At 38.6% G+C, this 24,344-nt stretch overlaps 1 protein-coding gene and 1 long non-coding RNA gene across 3 annotated transcripts; both read left to right on the forward strand.

Annotated features, from left to right (window-relative positions):
- Positions 1 to 4,540: 4,540 nt before the first annotated feature.
- LOC127325955 (uncharacterized) lies at positions 4,541 to 7,502 on the forward strand. Its single transcript, XM_071822247.1, has 5 exons — positions 4,541 to 4,693; positions 6,813 to 6,883; positions 7,126 to 7,219; positions 7,323 to 7,427; positions 7,471 to 7,502. The coding sequence occupies exons 1-5, from the start codon at positions 4,681 to 4,683 to the stop codon at positions 7,500 to 7,502; spliced, it is 315 nt and encodes a 104-aa protein (XP_071678348.1). The 5' UTR covers positions 4,541 to 4,680.
- Positions 7,503 to 7,541: 39 nt separating this feature from the next.
- On the forward strand, positions 7,542 to 11,043 carry LOC139832002 (uncharacterized). Of its 2 annotated transcripts, none has more exons than XR_011746430.1 (5): positions 7,542 to 7,731; positions 10,120 to 10,189; positions 10,326 to 10,449; positions 10,570 to 10,634; positions 10,746 to 11,043. It is a non-coding gene; the product is annotated as an uncharacterized lncRNA (long non-coding RNA). The 2 variants fall into 2 exon arrangements; XR_011746431.1 differs by having other exon boundaries at positions 10,349 to 10,449.
- Positions 11,044 to 24,344: the final 13,301 nt, after the last annotated feature.

The raw sequence follows: 24,344 nt of genomic DNA on the forward strand, positions 1-24,344 counted from the left end.
ACCATAAATGCACCGGATCATTTCCAAACTTGGAATATGACTTCCTATATATGAATCTTATTCTCCGGACCATTCCGGATCTCCTCGTGATGTCCTGGATCCCATCCGAGACTCCGAACAAAACTTCGAACTCCATTCCATATTCCATATCTACTTAAACGACATCAAACCTTAAGTGTGTCACCCTACGGTTCGCGAACTATGTAGACATGGTTGAGACCTCTCTCCGACCAATAATCAATAGCGGGATCTGGAGATCCATAATGGCTCCCACATATTCAACGATGACTTTAGTGATCGACTGAACCATTTACATACGATATCGATTCCCTTTATCACGTGATATTTTACTTGTCCGAGGTTTGATCATCGGTATCTCTATACCTCGTTCAACCTCGTCTCATGACAAGTACTCTTTACTCGTACCGTGGTATGTGGTCTCTTATGAACCATTCATATGCTTGCAAGCTATTAGACGACATTCCACCGAGAGGGTCCAGAGTATATCTATCCGTCATCGGGATGGACAAATCCCACTGTTGATCCATATGCCTCAACTCATACTTTCCGGATACTTAATCCCACATTTATAACCACCCATTTACGTAGTGGCGTTTGATGTAATCAAAGTACCTTTCCGGTATAAGTGATTTACATGATCTCATGGTCGAAAGGACTAGCTAACTATGTATCGAAAGCTTATAGCAAATAACTTAATGATGTGATCTTATGCTACGCTTAAATGGGTGTGTCCATTACATCATTCACATAATGACATAACCTTGTTATTAATAACATCCAATGTTCATGATCATGAAACTATGATCATCTATTAATCAACAACGTGTTATACAAGAGGCTTACTAGGGACTCCTTGTTGTTTACATAACACACATGTATCAATGTTTCGGTTAATACAATTATAGCATGGTATGTAAACATTATCATAAACACAAAGATATATAATAACCATTTATTATTGCCTCTTGGGCATATCTCCAACAGTCTCTCACTTGCACTAGAGTCAATAATCTAGTTTACATTTGTAAAGATATAACACCTTGGCCTTCCGGTGCTTTATCATGTTTTGCTCACGGGAGAAGTTTTAGTCAACGGATCTGACATGCTTAGAAACGTATGTATTTTGCAATTCATTTGCGTCTAAACGCATCACTCATTTTCCAAATGAGTCGGCATTAAATATGGTTGGTCTTCTGGTGGAACCTTAATTCTGCGGTCTGAAATATGTCACTAATATTGTCATACACAATATAGCTTTATAGTTGTGACACTATCGAAACTACACCAAGTTCTCAAAGAACCTCTTGACTTAACATCCTCAGTCATTGTCAAAACAATGACATACTCTGCCTTCGTTTGTAGAATCCGTCACAATATTTAGAACTCTTCTAAATCTAGCATAGACAACTTCTAGCTCATTGTGCTACCTTTTAAACAACACTTAGTCTAATTTGAGATTGGAATTTTATTTTTATATGTGACAAAACAAATATTGGTGCAACACCTTACAGCGATTTGTTTGTCATTTCTCCATACAAAACTATATATATATATATCCTTGGTTCTTCTCAAGTACTCAAGAATATTCTTACTGTTTTTCAATGATCATCACATGAATCATTCTGGTACATGCTCATAACACTTTTAGAGCACTGGACATCTGATTGTGTACATATTATTCGTGATCTATAATCACTCATGTGTTTTTACTTATTGAGTGTCAGATACACTCAAGTCTTGTTAAACCTTCACATGACAAGAACATTTTCTTAATAATTCTATATTGAACTACTTCAATATCCATTCTATGTACTTTGACTTAAACTTATTATGTGTTTCAATCTATCTTCATAGATCTTGACACTAAATATGTTTCAGTCCATATCCTTTCATTTAAGTTAATTTCTCAATGAAATCTTTTTAATCAAGTATATAATTACATCATTTATAACCAACTATATGTCATCTACATAAGTATTATAAATGTGTCTCAGCGCTCCCACTTAATTTCTTGCAAATGCAAGCCTCTTCATCGTCTCTGATGAAATCAAAAACTCTTTGACTATTTCATCTGGTGAAGATTCCAACTCCGTGATACTCACTTCATCCAATTGAAGTTTGTATACCTATCTAGTATTCCACGGACCAGCAAAACTCTTGGTTATATCTTGTATACACCTTTAATACATACTTCTGATAAGTAATGTATTTTTCCATCCTACTAGCATATCTCATAAAAGAAATATGTAGTGATTACTAGAATAATCCACATAGACTATAAGCATTGCTACGGAAGATCTAATCTTATCGTAGTCAACTCTTTGAACTTTGTCGTAAACAATTTTTCAACAAGTTGAGCTTCTTCAAGGATATTTCATCCAAGTCCATCAATTTTATAGATCCATTTACTTTCAAAAAGTATTCATCTATCTTGGATTTCATGGCGTATAGCCATTTTAACGGAGTCAGGGCCCATCATAACTTCTTTGTTTGTAGTTGGTTTATCATTGTTCAAAATCAATCCTTTGTCCACAAAGCATTTATTTGATCACAAAGTAAACCATACCTACAAGGTTCAATATGTACTTCGATCTCCATGGCTAAAACACTTTGTAGTCATGGGAGCCATGATCGTCGTGGCCGCTTCCGGAACCAATTCCGATGCTGCGCTACTCTGATCATTATGATCAGGTTCATAAACCTTATCAAGTTCTATTGTCCTCCCACTCAAATACTTCGCTAGAAACAATTTCTCGGAAATAAGAAACATTGACAAACACTTTTGTCTTTGTCTTGTGGGAAGAATTCCCAATCAAATCTCTGGGATAACCAACAAAGACATTTATCCGATTTTGGTTGTAAACTTATTTACTTATGCTATGCCTACCAAAATTTAAGAAAAGACTATCAGGGTTCATACCCATGCCATAACTCGTATGGTGTCATTTCAACGGATCATGATGATGCTCTATTCAGTGTAAAACGCGGTAGTCACTAAAGCATAATCCACAAAAATATAAGGGCGTCATAATATTTTATCTCATCATTAATCCAACAAGGTTTAGATACATCTCTCAGATACTATATCATCATTATGATACTCCAAGAAATGTGAGTTGTAGAACAATTTCATGACTCTCTTAGATGTTCGCTAAAAACTCGTAATTCAAATATTTCCACCATGATCCAATCATAGATATTTGACTTTTCTATTACGATGATTTCCACTTCATGCTGAAATTTATTTGAATCCATTCAAATGATTCAAACTTCTTCCTTATCGAATATATCCACATATATATACTCAATTCATTGTTGGAAGTTTTCATGAAGTAGAAGAATCTCCCGCACACAACTATGCCCAGTGAACCACATATATCATCATGTATGTTTTCACTAAGTTAGTTGCATGTTCAACTCTAGGCCTATGAACGGTATTTTAGTCATTCTCTTTAGAAAAGATTTGCAAGCGCCAAACGATTCAAAAAATCAAATGACTCCAAAAATCCATTTGCATGGAGTTCCTTCATGCGTTCCTTTCTAACATGACCTAAATGGCGGTTCCACAAATAAGTGGAATTCAAATCATTTGCCTTATGGCATTTCAGCGTCAGTATTATGTGTGTGTGTTTCACCATTAAGATTTATAATAACTTATCCATCGTACATGGAGTAATGTCATAATTTGAACAACTCATTGTTTTATTTGACCAGAGCAAATTAACAATTTATTAAGTTCTTTATTATATATTCTAAGGGCTAGATTGTCACATCCCAAAATTTTGGAATGTGAAAATAAAATAAAGCAAGTGTTTGTTTGTTTGTTTGTCATAGTTGAAATTTCACAAGGAATTAAAAAATTTGTGTTGAAAAGGTATTTCCAAAAATGGAGTTTTCATAAACCTTGGTTTTCAAAATATTTTCCAATGATACCCTATTTTGTTCGGAGACTTTAAAAATATAGAATAATTATTTTGAGAAACGGTTTAAACCCTAAAAAGGCACTATAGCCACATAGACATGTATGTCAAATTTTGGTTTTATAAAGTTTATATTTTTATCTCAAATTTGATCTCATATTAAAAGATTTTTCATGACGAATCCAACGATACCTTATTTGCATGTTTCCGAATTTTATTTGAAACCTCAAAGTGAATTTCCAATTTCTGTTTAGAAAAAAAAAGTGATCGACCCAAGTGATCGACCCAGCCCAACCGGCCCAAGTGATCGACCCAGCCCAACCGGCCAGCCCACCCGATCTCACCTTTCCTTCTTATTTTTTTTCGTTTCCTTTCATTAACTTCATGGGCCGAATTTATTGGGGCCCATCTGGCCAGCCTACGGACATGAGCGGAGCCTGGCTCCTCTTCTTCCTTCAGCTCACGTACTTGGGAAATCCTATACACCGACCAGGTCGGTGTATACGGAGCGCCGCACACCCCTGCGTTCCTTTTGGGCCGGCCCATATTTGGTGGTCGACTGTTTCTTCTCCTTTTCGGCTCGCTGTTTCTTCTTCGACTTCGTTCCGTCCAGCGCCGCCCCCCGACCCAGTCCTCGTCTTGCGCCTCCGCGTCCGCCCACTGCTTCGCTCGAGTTCTGCCGTTCGCCTCCGCCTCCGCCACTTCTTCGCTCGAGTACTGGGTTTCTTCGTCTCCGTCGATGGCGGCGGAAGGTCAGTATCGCTTGCTTCGTTTGCTCGTACGGGGAACTACTTTGATTCACTCTAGTTAGGGTTTCTTCAGTTTAATTTTTGCTTCGATTCGTACTATTAAGAGGATCTTCTAGCTTTTTTGTTCCATGTACAGTTGGTCCTGGGCAACATCTCATTTCTTCTGCTTTTGCTAGCAGCTTATCCCCGATGTTTATCATGCTTCACATTAATATTCAGCCCGAGAGTTCAGCCCGCTTGCTATTTTGTTCATGTCACTGCATTTTACCTTTTGCTCAACTGCTTAAACACCAGAAAACTAGTCCTCCGTAGAGCTCTAGGAACTTGTTCCATCCAAAGCCAACAGTTTCGTTTGCCTGTGATGTAAAGTTATGCAACTTCTTCAGAATCTGACCCCTTATTTCGCCTCCAAGTTATCTTTACTTTGTGTTTCTGTCATTGTTATTTGCTTATGATTTTATAGACATTAAGGTTGTTGTTTGTACTACTATCACTTAAAAGAATACTGTTGTTGGGGCTCCAATGGTTCATTAGTTTCACCCACCACCGTTACTGTTAAGAAGATCTTCTAGCTTTCTGTGGCATTTGACCTTATGTGTTTTTATGTTTTCATGATGATGCATTTTTTTCAATTCCATGTACTTCAGCTTTGGCATGACACTCTTGTTATCATAAATGTTCAAAAGGACCAGGGAAATGTGTAACAATACTTTTAGCTCGGCCTTCTTTCTTTCTTCTTCTACGACGTCGTCAATAGCCCCATACTCAAATGCAGAACAAAGACGCGCACACACTGTTTAGGACCATCACTCTATTGTTCCTTTGATCTATGATATAGTCCTGCAGCTACTGTTAACGAATTACATCGTTCCATGCGTCTACCATTTTTGTTGCCCTCATATATATCTACTCCGCCTTCTCTTTTTCTTTTTTCACTGAAATTCTACCGGTAGCTCTTCAGCTATGCATCCTCTGATCTAGTACAACTGTCTCCATCGTTGTTATCTAGCAGTAGGCTAGCAAAATCAAACAGGGAATTGGTTGATAGGATTTTTTGTTGGGATTTTGCACAAATTTTATTTTTGTCTATCATATACACCAGCTGTAGATCGTTCTAAAGACCAAGGATGTGATGTGAGAAGTGTAGTTGGGAGTAGCAGGAGTAACCTGATGAATAGGAATACTTGGAGACCTCGCTCTTTTTTTCGCAGTTGATTTTATTTTTATTACCAGATGAAGGCGGATTTTCATTTTGACGTGAATGGCCCCCCGAGTTGAGTGAGAATTGTGCTCTTTTGGATGGTTTATGTAAGCAGTTGGGGCCTAAGAGTTTTTTTTTCATGAATATATGGTGATTAGATTCAGTTAATTCCCTGTGTGTTTTCGGAAATAAAATGTCCTTTACTGTCTAAAGGTAGAAAATACTGTTTTAAAAAACCGTCATCATAATATTATTTGCATTATTCAGAAGCATGGATTGCTGCCTCGTAACTGTTTTCTGTTCCTTCTCTTTTATTCATAGTGACGTACTACCACTGGCCTCCTCCATGAACTTGCTCCTCCATGGATCGATGTACATATCCAGCTGGTTGTTACACTTCAGTACTGCCACAGTAGTTGCACTTTTTTTACACTTGCAACCTACGTATGTACATAGCAAATGCAGTTAGAACCGGATGGCGTACGCCGATGACTTGTCCGGACTAAAGACCCTAAAGTGCTCTTCCCTGTCTCGATACCTGTCTTCTGGTTCTCATCAAACATTTGCAAAATATATCTGAAACATGGCGAAGATACGGCCGTACTGATTCAGTTTAGATAAAGCACCCAGATTATACCTAGACACGCAACCTTTTTTAAGATTGTATTCATGAAACAATTGTTTCAGAGTAGGATTTTTTCGGGTAATACTGCTAGATATCTTTCTAATCCTATAATGCATGGTTCATATATATACTCTTATAGTACAGACAATTACACTTTGCTTTTTAATAATTTCTCTAATACATGTAAAATCTTATGCAACTATTTTTTGGTAATTCCAGGACAGTTTTTCTGATTGTTCATACCTGCTTTTCTATATTGAGCTAATATTTTGTTGCTTCTTTTATTTTTTTTGTAGTCAATGTTCTTGATATTGTTCCACCATGTAAGCCTAGTATCAATCTAGGTTCTGTCGTTTTTCACATGAAGGTACATTCATCTTAATTTTTTTACATGTCTCATGTATTTCCTTTTGTGTTCTTTCTGTAGTCAACGTCATGGACATTGTTCCGCAATGCAAACCGAGCATACAATCTAGGTTTTCGATACTCAGATACATGAAAGTAGTAAAAAAAATTAATACTATCCAGAGGTCTTTCATATCCAAGCATGATTTGGATAATCTATTGAAGCTCCCTGATCACCTTATGGTCCCTATGAATCTCCTGCAGTGGACTTCACATGGTGAAGAAAAAGTTTTTCTGCACAAAGAAAAGAATATCAACTTCAGTAAGGAAAGAAACCGTAACATAGTATCCATTCAAGGTTGGTGTCAAGTAATTTTTTGTGTATTTTTTCAGTTATGCTTGCAGTTTTTCCCCATAAATGAGGACATATATTCACCTGATTTTATTATCATTACACACAGAGAATACCATGAAATACATTGGTGATGGAATACCAATTGGTATGTCTTATGATGGGTCTCCTGTGACCAATACAACAGGAACCAATACAACAGGAACAGATGCAGGTAATTTTTATAACTTTAAAAAATTATTGTCATGTTCTACAAGCTGTTACTTTCCACTGGTTCTCTGACATTTAATTCGGATGTATGTTGTTCTTTTTTTTGTCGTACGAATGGTGAACAATGATGTGATTGTAATGTGTGGAACTATATCTGATCAGAATAGTTTTGAAAAGAGGAACATCAATAAGCGCGCTGCAAAAGCAACAACACATGAGAGGAACATGCCAGAGTTGGTTATAGATCATTTCATTGAAGCATTCAACAATAAGCATCTCAAGATCAACAGATTCAAGAAACCAAACCAGTAAGTAAAATCTCCCTGATTTGGCCAAGTATGAATATTGTTTTTAAAAATGACATGTAATTTCAAGATTACTTCCTTTTCTTCTTTTTCCATAATGCTTGCTCCATCGCATTTATACATGTTTGAAATGCCAAAATAATTGTTAGTATTTTTTTATTGAAACTTTTTTGGATGATGTATTGTAAATAAATATATAGAGAGGTCTTTTATCATAACTACATGTATTTAAAAAAATCATTGAAGTAAACCGTTCATGACAAGTATCCGTTCATGTTTTTTAAAATGTTCAAGAAAGGAAGCCGTTCATCCCAAGAATCCGTTCATGGTTTCTTAAATGTTCATGGAAGGAAACCGTTCATGACAAGAATCCGTTCATGATTTTTTAAATGGTAATGTAAGTAAACCGTTCATGCCAAGAATCCGTTCATGCTTTTTAAAATGTGCATGGAAGGATACCGTTCATGAAAAGGATCCGTTCATGCTTTTATAAATGTTCAAGGATAGAAACCGTTTATAAATGTCCAAGGATAGAAACCGTTCATGCCAAGAATCCGTTCATGATTTTTTTAATGTTCAAGGAAGGAACCTGTTCATGACAAGAATCCTTTCATCCTTTTTAAAATGTTCATGCAAGGAAACCGTTCATCCAATAATCCGTTCATCCTTTTTTAAATGTTCATGCAAGGAAACCGTTCATGCCAAGAATCTGTTCATTCTTTTTAAAATGTTCATGGAATGAAATCGTTCATGACAACAATCCGTTCATCCTTCTTAAAATGTTCATGGAAGGAAACCGTTCGTGCCATATTCGTTCATGCTTTTTTAATTGTTCATGGAAGAAAATCGTTCGTGCCAAAATTCGTTCATGCTTTTTTAATTGTCCAAGTAAGGGAACCGTTCATGACAAGAATCCGTTCATGCTTTTTAAAATGTCCAAGGAAGGAAGTCGTTCATGCCAAGATTTCGTTGACGTTGTTTTAATTCCAAGGAATGAAACCGCTCATGCCAAGAATCCATTCATGCTTTTTTAATTCCAAGGAATGAAATCGCTCATGCCAAGAATCCGTTCATGTTTTTTTAAATGTCCAAGAACGGAAACCATTCATGCCAAAAATCCGTTCATTCTTTTGTTAATTGTCCAAGGAAGGAAACCGTTCATGCCAAGAATCCGTTCATGCTTTTCTAAATGTTCATGGATGGAAACCATTCATTACAAGAATTCGTTCATGCTTTTTAAAATGTCATGGAAGGAAGATGTTCATGTCAAGAATGCATTCATGCTTTCTAAAATGTTCATGGAAGGAAATCGTTCATGACAAGAATAAGTTCATCCTTTTTTTAAAGTTCATGGAAGAAAACCGTTCATGCCAAGAATCCGTTCATCCTTTTTAAAATTTTCATGCAAGGAAACCGTTCATGCCAAGAATACGTTCATCCTTTTTAAAATATTCATGCAAGGAAACCGTTCATGCCAAGAATACATTCATTCTTTTTAAAATGTTCATGGAATGAAACCGTTCATGACAAGAATCCGTTCATCCTTTTTAAATTGTTAATGGAAGGAAACCGTCCGTGCCAAGTTTTCGTTCATGCTTTTTTAGTTGATCATGGAAGAAAACCGTTCGTGCCAATAATTCGTTCATGCTTTTTTAGTTGTTTAACGAAGGGAATCGTTCATGAAAAAAATCCGTTCATGCTTTTTAAAATTTCCAAGGAAGGAAGCCGTTCATGACAAGATTCCGTTGATGCTTTCTTATAAATGTCGAAGGAAAGAAACCGTGCATGCCAAGAATCCGTTCATGCTCTTTTAAATGTTCATGGAAGGAAACCGTGCATGCTAAGAATCCTTCATTCTTATTTTTAAATGTTCATGGAAGTATTCCGTTAATGACAAGAATCCGGTCATACGTTTTAAAATTTTCATGGAACGAAACAGTTCATGACAAGAATCCGTTCATGATTTTTTAAATGTTCATGGAAGAAGCCGTTCATCCTTTTCTAAAGATATCACGGTTTGTAACATATGACTTTAACATGATATATTTCCATTCAAATACTCACTGTTTTCTATGTAAGAAATGACTGATTGCTATTTCTTACTATATTCTAGGATTTTCTCCCTAGAATATGTAGGCTACAGAATGCAGGACTGGTATAGTTTCTAAAAAACAATCCTCCATTGTTTTAACCAACTCTATAATTCCATATAAAGTACATTATAGTTATTTCAGGAGAAACTAGCATAATGTTTTAGTGTTAAGTATGTTCATGTGCCTAAACAAAACTTTAGGTGATTACCATTCCTGCCATCTTATCTTAAACACTATTGCTTATATTTTTCTTATACATAAGCTTATCAGGGCATTGCCATTTTTTCCTTGAGCGCAGATATGACTCTGGTTTTGTTATCCAATACATGAGATGCTACAATGGAGTTGAAGTAAAACAATTCTCAAATGTAAGTTATTCTTCCATTAGAAATTTCTACTTCCTGTTCCATTTTTGGTATTTAAAAAAAATACATATTTGATGTTTCTAAAATACAATAGAAAATCTGGAATTATTAATTGTCTATCTTTTTTTATAATTTCTAGTCTGCATATATGTTTCAATAAAGGTTGACTTGCAAGCAATCGCGAGAAAGTCTCATGCCAGCTAGTGATAAACAAATTTAACGAGCAACAGGTCCCAATAGCACGAGAATTCATTTCGAAGCATGTAAGTATAGTTAATTTTTAGTTAGCTATCCTTTTCTATGCACTGACATAAAAGACATACCCACAACACTAAACAGGTTTAACTTACACATTTCTGTAAATTGTATTTATTTTATCACAGGCTCCGCATCTTCTCCATTGATTAAGTTACCATTTATTCAAGGAGACAGATGATGTATAAAAAATGTAAGTCCCTTCAAGGTACCATTTTTTCCAATTGAATTTTATATATAAGATCATTATAAATATATGATTTTTCAAAATGTTTATGTATTTCCTCTATTGCATTTTTTTCAGAGATTTCAGGATCAAGAAAGAAGAGAAAAAGATACTTGAAAAATGAGATCTTATACTTTGTTGAACAAAGTCTTTTGTCATAGTTCCTTTCTAGTGGGATTATTTATTTTTAGTGATTTGTGGGTGACCTACATAAGTATGCACCACATGTTTTAGCCGGAAGGAACACGTTCTCTGGCATTTTGACCTTATGTTTTATGTTTCCTGATGGGGCATTTTTTGATTCCCTGTACTTTGATGTCGTGACAGCTGATTGACAAGTTACTTCAACTTTCTCTGGCAGAGAATCACTTTTGTACTTCTTACTGTCTTTTCATTTTTTTTACTAATGAAATCACTTTCTCATACTTCTTATTGTTTTTTAAAAGAATTGTAATACTAAATTACTAAAAGTTTCATGATTTTTTTCTTTGTGCACAACCTGTCCTCTTTTTGAATAAACTCATGCACCCATCTTTAAGAAACATTATCTGAAAGAAAAATCATGTATGATAGATACCTAACCAAAATAGACTGAAAGAATGCTCAATTTTAACCGGAAGGAAAACAACTGACTGTGTTTCCGTGAGCAAGCCGAAACTTTGTAGCAGGAAGCTGAACTGCTTCGTGTATTCAGAAAAAGAAAGCTCGAGCGAGAGCTCGAGCGTGACCGCTTCGTATATTCAGTATATTCAGAAAGAGCGAACTGAAACAGGGCGGGAGCTCGAGCGTGACTGCTTCGTATATTCAGAAAGGACAGCGAACTGAAATAGCCGGTCAGGATCGTGGGCCGGGCCCAACAATGGCCGGGGGGTGTGCGGCACCTCGCTGGCCACCGACCAGGTCGGTGTAAAGCACCCCCCCACGTACTTGAGCACGAACTCATGTCGTCCATGGCCGTTACCTTGCCTTCCTCTCCCCCAGGGCCGGGCCTAGGAATTCAGGGGCCCGGTGCGAAACAAAAAATACCGGGAAACAAGCTATAACAAAATGCGTAAAATAATGTGTGAGTGTCACGGATAGTGGATAGGTGATTATTGGTGGATTTTCTTTTTCTCACAGAAAGTTGCCAGGAATTAATGTTGTCCAGCAAAAAGAGATAGATGAGAAGTTCAGTTCAAAATTATTGTGCCCTCTTATCTTTTTTTTCGAAATGGTGTGCCCTCTTATCTGATCATGAAAATTATAATAGCATAATTTGCAATGGAAATTTGTTAATTAAGTACAAAAATAAATGGTGGATAGTGTAGAAGATATTTTCATGCATTAAGCAAGCATGGAAGAACATAAGTTATTGACCAAAATTTGGATCTGTTTGGATTGCTCAGTTGGGTATTTGCGAGGGGTTAGTGGCAGATAAAATGTATCTGTAACGGCCTAGCAAGTTGTACTCATGCAATGACCTCTCCATTTATGGTTTAGATACGGAGTACTAGTAGATACTAGTACTTGCATGCAGAAAGGAGGGGCGATCGAGCCATCGTTTATTAATGCTCGCATGCAGCTGCTGCGCATGAGCCGTGGTGAGAATTGAGATTAACCCTTGGGCCTTTTATTCCCTTATTTTTTCCGATTACTGCTTGATAGCTCTTTCTGCTTATAGCCCATATATATATATGTTGTGAATGCTTCGATGGGGCCTCTGAATTTTTGGGGCCCAGTGCAACCGCACTGGTTGCACTGCCTCAGGACCGGGCCTGCTCTCCCCATCAATTTCCGCGACCGTTTCTTTTCGACTTAAACACGAAAGTTACTAAAATTTTAGTGGAGAATCCGTTCAGGGAATTAGCTCTCCGTTTTACTGCCTTAAACTCCCAAACGGACCAGGTGCACCGAATACCAATCGGTGGCATACCTCTCCCGATCTCCCACCTCAGTCCATATCAATCCAAACCATGAGGAGCACCGTGTGTTCCCTGTTCTTCTCCACCATTTTGATTCACAAAGTATCCCTGGAGAAACCCTGTACATTCCTTTCTAACCATGCCATCCATAGCCTAAAACTCGAGTTCATCGCAAGATCCCGTCTTCCTCAGTCACCACCTCGCGGATTTTTCGCACAAGAAGATGCTCCTCATCAAGGCCTACCTCCAGGACATGGTGGTGCACCTTGTCGTGACTGTTTGTCGCGTCGCCGTTGTTCCGCCGGCCACAGTGACGACGCCATCGTTTCTGTCCGTATCAAGGGACTCAGGCCCTGGTTCTCTCCCTTCTTCATTTTCCTTTAAACCGTATGCATGTCGTAATGCCTTCTTTCCTCTCGGTTCACAGCTAGAGGTCTTTCCGCGACGATGATCCGATGCTGATTTTCGCTTGTCCGTACGACGCCAAGAAGTGCATGCCGCCCATGAACTGCACCACAGCGCGCACTACATTTTCTGCTACTTGCTAAACTCCCGCAGCCCCTTCTTCAAAGCTCCCGACGATTTCCGTGTCAGTGCCGTCGTTCCGGACATCAACATGGACTGCGTACGCGATCGCTGGTATAATCCCGGCAAGCACCGAAGACCCCTCGAACGAGGCCAACGACACAGCGAGCCGAGGGCTGCCTCGTACGCCATAGCAGTGGACTCCATATGGTGAGCTGTTTTCCTTCTCCTCTTAGTCAAACGTAGGGTATCACCGCATCGGCCACACACAAAAAAATCGGCCACGTCCAATGCAATCGATCGATCTGTTCACAAAACTGTCTAGCTAGTTCAAATAAATAAACTTTCAAATTCCATATCTTTAGTTTTAGAGCTCAGTTTTGAATCATTCTTTTTGCGTTGGACTCGTGATTAAATTTCCTATCTAGTGGCACTAGATTTTCCAATTACCAAATTTTCGGATCTAGAGTTAAAATTTTGAATTTGAACGTATTCTAGTCATATCTAGAGGTCCATAAACCCGATCCAATTGATTCTTTTAGCGTTGAGTTCATATTTCAATTATCTATCCAGTAGAGACACTACCAAAATAGTTGAACCCATTTGCAAATATTCAAATTCAAAAATGAGAATTTGAGTATATGTTTCCGGCGTGATTCCTTTTTGCTAAAGTGAATCGCTTGATCGTACCTATCCACTTCCACCTTATTTCATTATGAAGCCTATCTATCATATTTGTAGAGTTTAAATTATTCAAATGACAAATGCGTTATTTGAGCAATTCAACATATCATTTGCCCATACCCAAACCTATGAGAAACTTGTACTATTTTTGTATGTGTTGTCACACTATATACAAAAGTATTATAGTTGCACCATTTCAGACTAGTGTGGATCCCATCTATGGGGCGCATTCAAATTCCATCTATGCTTAAGTATCCTACCAATTAATTCTTTCCAATATACCTCAGATGGTCCATTTCTAAGTATTCTACTTTATCCATTCAATCTCTTAAAGTCATATCTTGCAAGCCATGCTCTCATGCCATATCTTCCATATCTAAGGACTAAAATAAAAATAAATAACAACTTGTTATTTGCCTTCCTTGATTTTGTTGTTGTTGGAATGTGTGTTTATGTTGTGATATATGTTATCTTATAGTTTGTACGGAGAGCTGCGTGTTTTGATTAAGAGAAGTGAACGTTCTTCAACTACCAAAAAGGCAAGTGACAGACCCTCACAAATGTCCTAGATTTTATTCATGCTCCGTAGTGATTTTTGTAGTAAGTCTAGGGATATGCTTTGCTTTTGTAATCCTAGTAGATAGCTACTTCCACCTGACCATATTTTTGTCGCCATTGAATTTAGTTGATGCTTAGCTATGCTATGAAAATGTTTTAGTAGTGGTTATGGAAAAACAACTAAATTCAATGAACTACCTGGGTGGAATGTGGCTTTGCTTGGTTTATGTTGAGTGGTTGCAACGGGGTCATGTCTATGAACCGCCGTGTGCATCGCACTTGTGGACGGCCACCCAGGAACAAAGAGATAATAGACAACCTTGCTCATTAGCTTACCGTACAACCACATGCTATATGGGCTCTGGCTCGACGGAGTATGTTGTGTGAACCTGGGCCCTACGCGACATGATGATGTAGGGGAATGTATGTTGGAGCGGGTCCGTAGAGGATGGTCTGGGTGATCACTTCGGAAAAGTCTCGTCCTAGTCGACATCTGTCCATTTGAGCAAAATGTGCATCATGGAAGAAGAACAGACTAGGTCATGTGGGTAAATTTGTACAACCTCTGCAGAGTGTTAAATCTAAGTACTTAGCCGTGTACCCGGTTACGGACATTTTGAGCGAACTGACAAGGATCTTGTTCGAAAGTCTCCTCATCCCAATTTCTTAAAATAAAATTTGATGGGTGAACAAGGGTAGGAAGGTACATTGGGGCTTTACCAATGCTACTGTTAATTTGGTACATTGGGGTTTTACCAATGTTACTGCTAATTAGCTTGAAAGAAAATGTTTTGATAAATGATAGGGAAAATTTGGCTTTATGCAAATTATGCCTGAGCTCTACCAGCCAAATGTACACTTAAGTGTTAGGTTGCCATTTGAGTCCACTATAGTGTCATCTTGCCAATACATTCAAAGTATTGACCAAATGTTTTCGGCTGTAACTCTACCTGTTGCAGATATTTTGATAGACGAGTGAGTTACGATGAATAGGGTTACGAGTCTATCCTCAACATGCTCGCCTGTGGCACATGAAGACGAAGGACTCCATGCTGTCTATGTTTATTCGTTGTGAAACTTTGATGTTATGCTAACCTTGTGCTATGCAATTTGTAATCCATTATGTAATTTCTGGATCATACGATGTAATAAAGACCTTTGTTTCTTGGTATTACATCTTGTATTGTGTGTGCTAGCGATTGATCCAGGGACTAGCACAGATATACACAGAGATCGGCACCTTAAAAGGTGAGGTCGCTACATAGATAGAATGCCAACGACGAACATAATAACACTTTATTTTTGTTCCAGACGAGCATTCCTATCATATTCCTTGTCAGTCACTTAGGCAATTGTATTCTTGTATTGCGTTGTTTTGTATGACACTTCATACCAACCAATATGGTACTAATACCCAAGAATTTCATTGTGTGACCTAACTAGGAATACAACCATAACATGTATATCATTTATATACACCTGGGCTAGACTTTCTAGTCTTTTATTTTCTTTCTGCCAAAATATCTTTTGTAGTTTCTCTTTTAGCTTTCCTCATTATTCAGAAAATACTTCATATTTAATAAATTCTAGGTCCATTGGTCAAATACCAATAACTTTGAAGTTTGATCATCATATGACAAGTGTTCTAGATTTCACTATTAGTAACTTTGTAATATGATGAACAATTTCACTCATAATTTTATTAATTTCATCATGATGACTTTCCGAGACCGTGTCTGTACATGCTAGGCTCGTAAAGTTTAACCTCAGTATTCGCATGTGCAAATCTGACTTGCACCCGTTGTATGCACACGTAGAATCTATAACACCCGGTCATCACGAGATGCTTCGAAACGACGAGTCTTAGCAACGGTGCATGATGTCTACGCCCCCTCCTTTTCCTGTAGACAGTGTTGGGCCTCCAAGAGCAGAGGTTTGTAGAACAGCAGCAAGTTTCCCTTAAGTGGATCACCCAAGGTTTATCGAACTCAGGGAGGAAGAGGTCAAAGATATCCCTCTCATGCAACCCTGCAACCACAAAGCAAGAAGTCTCTTGTGTCCCCAACACACCTAGTAGGTGTACTAGTTCGGCGAAGAGATAGTGAAATACAGGTGGTATGAATAAGTAGTAGCAACGGCACCAGAAAAGTGCTTTGCCCAGGACAGTAAACAAGCAGTAGTAACGCAGCAGTAGTAAACAAGTAGCGATAGCAGTATTTAGGAACAAGGCCTAGGAATTAGACTTTCACTAGTGGACACTCTCAACATTGATCATATAACAGAATAGATAAATGCATACTCTACACTCTTGTTGGATGATGAACACATTGCGTAGGATTACACGAATCCTCAATGCCGGAGTTAACAAGCTCCACAATTCAATGTTCATATTTAAATAACCTTAGAGTGCATGAAAGATCAATAAGACTAAACCAAGTACTAACATAGCATGCACACTGTCACCTTCATGCTAAGAAAGGAGGAATAGATCACATCAATACTATCATAGCAATAGTTAACTTCATAATCTACAAGAGATCATAATCATAGCCTACGCCAAGTACTAACACGGATGCACACACTGTCACCATTACACCGTGCAAAAGGAATAGAACTACTTTAATAACATCACTAGAGTAGCACATAGATAAATTGTGATACAAAATACATTGCAATCATAAAGAGATATAAATAAGCACTTCACTATGCCATTCATAACAGTGAATAAGTATTCTGTGAAATATAGCCTAAGAGACCCACACGGTGCACACACTGTCACCTTTACACACGTGGGACAAGGAGTCTCCGGAGATCACATAAGTAAAATTCACTTGACTAGCATAACGACATCTAGATTACAAGTATCATCATATGAATCTCAATCATGTAAGGCAGCTCATGAGATTATTGTATTGAAGTACATAGGAGAGAGATGAACCACATAGCTACCGGTACAGCCCCGAGCCTCGATGGAGAACTACTCCCTCCTCATGGGAGCAGCAGCGGTGATGAAGATGGCGGTGGAGATGGCAGCGGTGTCGATGGAGAAGCCTTCCGGGGGCACTTCCCCGTTCCGGCGGCGTGCCGGAACAGAGAGACTCTGTCCCAGGATCTTGGCTTCGCGATGGCGGCGGCTCTGGAAGGTTTACGTGGGTTTCGTCGAACGTGATAGGGTTTTCGACGGAGGCTTTAAATAGGCGGAAGGGCAGCCTCGGAGGGGCACAGGGCCACCACACCATAGGGCGGCGCGGCCCCCTCTGGCCACGCCGGTGTAGTGTGGGGCCCCAGGAGCTTCCCTCTGGCAGCGGCTCTCGGGTGTTACGGATGCTTCCGGGCAAAATAGGAACACAGGCGTTGATTTCGTCCGATTCCGAGAATATTTCGTTACTAGGATTTCTGAAACCAAAAACAGCAGAAACAAAGAATCGGCTCTTCGGCATCTTGTTAATAGGTTAGTTCCAGAAAATGCACGAATATGACATAAAGTGTGCATAAAACATGTAGATAACATCAATAATGTGGCATGGAACATAAGAAATTATCGATACGTCGGAGACGTATCAGCATCCCCAAGCTTAGTTCTGCTCGTCCCGAGCAGGTAAAACGATAACAAAGATAATTTCTGGAGTGACATGCCATCATAACCTTGATCATACTATTTGTAAAGCATATGTAGTGAATGCAGCGATCAAAACAATGTATATGACATGAGTAAACAAGTGAATCATATAGCAAAGGCTTTTCATGAATAGTACTTCAAGACAAGCATCAATAAGTCTTGCATAAGAGTTAACTCATAAATCAATAATTCAAAGTAAAAGCATTGAAGCAACACAAAGGAAGATTAAGTTTCAGCGGTTGCTTTCAACTTGTAACATGTATATCTCATGGATATTGTCAACATAGAGTAATATAATAAGTGCAATATGCAAGTATGTAGGAATCAATGCACAGTTCACACAAGTGTTTGCTTCTTGAGGTGGAGAGAAATAGGTGAACTGACTCAACATAAAAGTAAAAGAATGGTCCTCCATAGAGGAAAAGCATCGATTGCTATATTTGTGCTAGAGCTTTGATTTTGAAAACATGAAACAATTTTGTCAACGGTAGTAATAAAGCATATGTATCATGTAAATTATATCTTACAAGTTGCAAGCCTCATGTATAGTATACTAATAGTGCCCGCACCTTGTCCTAATTAGCTTGGACTACCGGATCATCGCAATGCACATGTTTTAACCAAGTGTCACAAAGGGGTACCTCTATGCACTTTGTACAAAGGTCTAAGGAGAAAGCTCGCATTGGATTTCTCGCTATTGATTATTCTCAACTTAGACATCTATACCGGGACAACATAGACAACAGATAATGGACTCCTCTTTTATGCATAAGCATGTAACAACAATCAATAATTTCTCATATGAGATTGAGGATATATGTCCAAAACTGAAACTTCCACCATGGATCATGGCTTTAGTTAGCGGCCCAGTGTTCTTCTCTAACAATATGCATGCTTAACCATAAGGTGGTAGATCTCTCTTACTTCAGACAAGACGAACATGCATAGCAACTCACATGAAATTCAACAAAGAGTAGTTGATGGCGTCCCCAGGAACATGGTTATCGCACAACGAGCAACTTAATAAGAGATAAAGTGCATAAGTACATATTCAATACCACAATAGTTTTTAGGCTATTTGTCCCATGAGCTATATATTGCAAAGGTGAATGATGGAATTTTAAAGGTAGCACTCAAGCAATTTACTTTGGAATGGCGGAGAAATACCATGTAGTAGGTAGGTATGGTGGACACAAATGGCATAGTGGTTGGCTCAAGTATTTGGATGCATGAGAAGTATTCCCTCTCGATACAAGGCTTAGGCTGGCAAGGTTGTTTGAAACAAACACAAGGATGAACCGGTGCAGCAAAACTCACATAAAAGACATATTGAAAACATTATAAGACTCTACACCGTCTTCCTTGTTGTTCAAACTCAATACTAGAAATTATCTAGACCTTAGAGAGACCAAATATGCAAACCAAATTTTAGCATGCTCTATGTATTTCTTCATTAATGGGTGCAAAGCATATGATGCAAGAGCTTAAACCTGAGCACAACAATTGCCAAGTATCACATTACCCAAGACATTTATAGCAATTACTACATGTATCATTTTCCAATTCCAACCATATAACAATTTAACGAAGAAGAAACTTCGCCATGAATATTAAAAGCTAAGAACACATGTGTTCATATGCAACAGCGGAGCGTGTCTCTCTCCCACACAAGCATGATGTAATCCAATTTATTCAAACACAAACAAAAATAAGAAACATACAGACGCTCCAAGCAAAGCACATAAGATGTGACCGAATAAAAATATAGTTTCAAGAGAAGGAACCTGATAATTTGTCGATGAAGAAGGGGATGCCTTGGGCATCCCCAAGCTTAGACGCTTGAGTCTTCTTGATATATGCAGGGGTGAACCACCGGGGCATCCCCAAGCTTAGAGCTTTCACTCTTCTTGATCATAGTATATCATCCTCCTCTCTTGACCCTTGAAAACTTCCTTCACACCAAACTTCTCATAAACTTCATTAGAGGGGTTAGTACATAATCAAAAAATCACATGTTCAGAGGTGACACAATCATTCTTAATACTTCTGGACATTGCTCAAAGCTACTGGAAGGTAATGGAACAAAGAAATCCACCCAACACAGCGAAAGAAGCAATGCGAAATAAAAGGCAGAATCTGTCAAAACAGAACAGTCCGTAAAGACGAATTTTTAATAAATACTTCCGTTGCTCAGATCAGAAAACTCAAAACTAATGAAAGTTGCGTACATATCTGAGGAACATGCACGTAAATTGGCCTATTTTTCTGATTTTCCTACAGAGAAAACAGCCCAGATTCGTGACAGAAAAGAAATCTGTTTCTGCGCAGAAATCCAAATCTAGTATCAACCTTCGATTAGAGGCTTCACTTGGCACAACAAAACACAAAACTAAGATAAGGAGAGGTTGCTACAGTAGTAAACAACTTCCAAGACACAAATATAAAACAAAGTACTGTAGCAAAATAACACATGGGTTATCTCCCAAGAAGTTCTTTTCTTTATAGCCATTAAGATGGGCTCAGCAGTTTTAATGATGCACTCGCAAGAAATTGTATTTGAAGCGAAAGAGAGCATCAAGAGGCAAATTCAAAACACACTTAAGTCTAACATGCTTCCTATGAAAAGGAATCTTGTAAATAAACAAGTTCATGAAGAGCAAAGTAACAAGCATAGGAAGATAAAACAAGTATAGCTTCAAAAATTTCAGCACATAGAGAGGTATTTTAGTTACATGAAAATTTCTACAACCATATTTTCCTCTCTCATAATAACTTTCAGTAGCATCATGAGCAAACTCAACAATATAACTATCACATAAAGCATTCTTATCATGAGTCTCATGCATAAAATTATTACTCTCCACATAAGCATAATCAACTTTATTAGTAGTTGTAGTGGGAGCAAATTCAACAAAGTAGCTATCATCAAATATAGGAGGCATATTGTAATCATAATCAAATTCACTCTCCATAGTAGGTGGAACCAAAAGACCACTATCATTATAATCATCATAAATAGGAGGTAAAGTATCATCAAAGAAAATTTTCTCCTCAATGCTTGGGGGACTAAAAAGATCATGAAAACCAGCTTCCCCAAGCTTAGAACTTTCTATATCATTATCAACAATGGTGTTCAAAGCGTTCATACTAATATTACTACCAGCATGCAAATAAGATTCCATAGGTTTTTTAATTTTCGCATCAAACAATCCATGTTTTAAATCAGGAAATAGCATAAGAAGCTCATTTTTGTCCATTATGCCAAACTAGTGTAAACAAGAAACAAAAAGATGCAATTGCAGGATCTAAAGGAAATAGCTTTGAGTACTTACAATGCGCCGGAAAATAGCTTGGTAGCCGAGATCCGGAGTGTGAGTACCTTTCCTCCCCGGCAACGGCGCCAGAAAATAGCTTGATGTCTACGCCCCCTCCTTTTCCTGTAGACAGTGTTGGGCCTCCAAGAGCAGAGGTTTGTAGAACAGCAGCAAGTTTCCCTTAAGTGGATCACCCAAGGTTTATCGAACTCAGGGAGGAAGAGGTCAAAGATATCCCTCTCATGCAACCCTGCAACCACAAAGCAAGAAGTCTCTTGTGTCCCCAACACACCTAGTAGGTGTACTAGTTCGGCGAAGAGATAGTGAAATACAGGTGGTATGAATAAGTAGTAGCAACGGCACCAGAAAAGTGCTTTGCCCAGGACAGTAAACAAGCAGTAGTAACGCAGCAGTAGTAACGCAGCAGTAGTAAACAAGTAGCGATAGCAGTATTTAGGAACAAGGCCTAGGGATTAGACTTTCACTAGTGGACACTCTCAACATTGATCACATAACAGAATAGATAAATGCATACTCTACACTCTTGTTGGATGATGAACACATTGCGTAGGATTACAAGAATCCTCAATGCCGGAGTTAACAAGCTCCACAATTCAATGTTCATATTTAAATAACCTTAGAGTGCATGAAAGATCAATAAGACTAAACCAAGTACTAACATAGCATGCACACTGTCACCTTCATGCTAAGAAAGGAGGAATAGATCACATCAATACTATCATAGCAATAGTTAACTTCATAATCTACAAGAGATCATAATCATAGCCTACGCCAAGTACTAACACGGATGCACACACTGTCACCATTACACCGTGCAGGAGGAATAGAACTACTTTAATAACATCACTAGAGTAGCACATAGATAAATTGTGATACAAAATACATTGCAATCATAAAGAGATATAAATAAGCACTTCACTATGCCATTCATGACAGTGAATAAGTATTCTGTGAAATATAGCCTAAGAGACCCACACGGTGCACACACTGTCACCTTTACACACGTGGGACAAGGAGTCTCCGGAGATCACATAAGTAAAATTCACTTGACTAGCATAACGACATCTAGATTACAAGTATCATCATATGAATCTCAATCATGTAAGGCAGCTCATGAGATTATTGTATTGAAGTACATAGGAGAGAGATGAACCACATAGCTACCGGTACAGCCCCGAGCCTCGATGGAGAACTACTCCCTCCTCATGGGAGCAGCAGCGGTGATGAAGATGGCGGTGGAGATGGCAGCGGTGTCGATGGAGAAGCCTTCCGGGGGCACTTCCCCGTTCCGGCGGCGTGCCGGAACAGAGACTCCTGTCCCCCAGATCTTGGCTTCGCGATGGCGGCGGCTCTGGAAGGTTTCTGTGGGTTTCATCGAACGTGATAGGGTTTTCGCGACGGAGGCTTTAAATAGGCGGAAGGGCAGCCTCGGAGGGGGCCTGGGGCCACCACACCATAGGGCGGCGCGGCCCCCCCTCTGCCGCGCCAGGGTGTAGTGTGGGGCCCCCAGGGCTTCCCTCTGGCGGCTCTCGGGTGTTCTGGATGCTTCCGGGCAAAATAGGAACCTGGGCGTTGATTTCGTCCGATTCCGAGAATATTTCGTTACTAGGATTTCTGAAACCAAAAACAGCAGAAAACAGCAACTGGCTCTTCGGCATCTTGTTAATAGGTTAGTTCCAGAAAATGCACGAATATGACATAAAGTGTGCATAAAACATGTAGATAACATCAATAATGTGGCATGGAACATAAGAAATTATCGATACGTCGGAGACGTATCAGTGCATACTAAGGACGATCACTTCATGGATATGCGAATATCGTTAGTGCCCCAATAGTTGGAGGATTGGGATGCCTGGCGTTTTCAACCTTCGTACATTCCCATAAAACTTATGAGTTTATGTAGTCTCACCAAATTATATTCTTCCATCTTGCAATAAGGTCTTAGATATCACATATATCTCATACCTTGTTTATTTCTGAAAAAACAAATTTCAGCTCCTTACTATTCAAACAGATTTGAACTTCAAGTTTCACGGAGACAAGATGACTTTAGGTACTAATTGAAACCATAGCTCTTTGAATCAACAATGTGAGGTTTACTAAAAGTTTGCAATAGGACTTAATCATTTCTTGATTCTTTAACAATACGGTACCAGTCCGTAAAGTTTCTTGTCAGACTTAACAGTATTTCTATCTCAATTACAAGACTAGCGCATGGTAGAAAACGGATGCCAATACTACAAAATTAATTCAAAATACTACTCAGACTATTTCATGATAATTAGTTCATGTTTTAATCTAATTACTAATGAACTCCCACTTAATACAACATCGCTCATAGTTGTTAAGTGGTACACGATCCAAATCCACTACACCAAAACCGATCATCACGTGAGATGATGTAGCTTCAATAGTGAACATCAACATGTTGATCATATCATCCATATGACTCGTGTTCAACCTTTCGGTTTCCGTTGTCCCGAGGCCATGTCTGTACATGCTAGGCTCGTCAAGCAAACCCAAGTATTACGCGTGTGCAACATGGCTTACACCCGTTGTATGTGAACGTTGAGTCTATCACATCCGATCATCACGAGATGCTTCGAAACGACGAACTGTGCAACGGTGCATACGAGGGGAGAACACTTTATTATCTTGATATTAATGTGAGGGATCATCTTATAATGCTACCGTCGCGTTCTAAGCAAAATAAGATGCATAAAGGATTAACATCACATGCAATTCATATGTGATATGATATGTCCCTTTAGTCTTTGCGCCTTCGATCTTCATCTCCAAAGCACGGACATGATCTCCATCATCAACGGGCATGATCTCCATCATCGTCGGCGTAGCGTCAAGGTCCATGGCGTCGTCTTCATGGTTGTTCACCTCAAGCAGCAACTATTACAACTACTTTGAAATACTACTCAACATGAAATTTAAAGACAACCATAAGGCTCCTTCCGGTTGCCACAATACAATAATGATCATATCATACATATTCAACATCACATTATGGCCATATCACATCACCAAACCCTGCAAAAAC

The sequence above is a fragment of the Lolium perenne genome, chromosome 6 (assembly GCF_019359855.2).
Source record: "Lolium perenne isolate Kyuss_39 chromosome 6, Kyuss_2.0, whole genome shotgun sequence".
Taxonomy (NCBI): domain Eukaryota; kingdom Viridiplantae; phylum Streptophyta; class Magnoliopsida; order Poales; family Poaceae; genus Lolium; species Lolium perenne.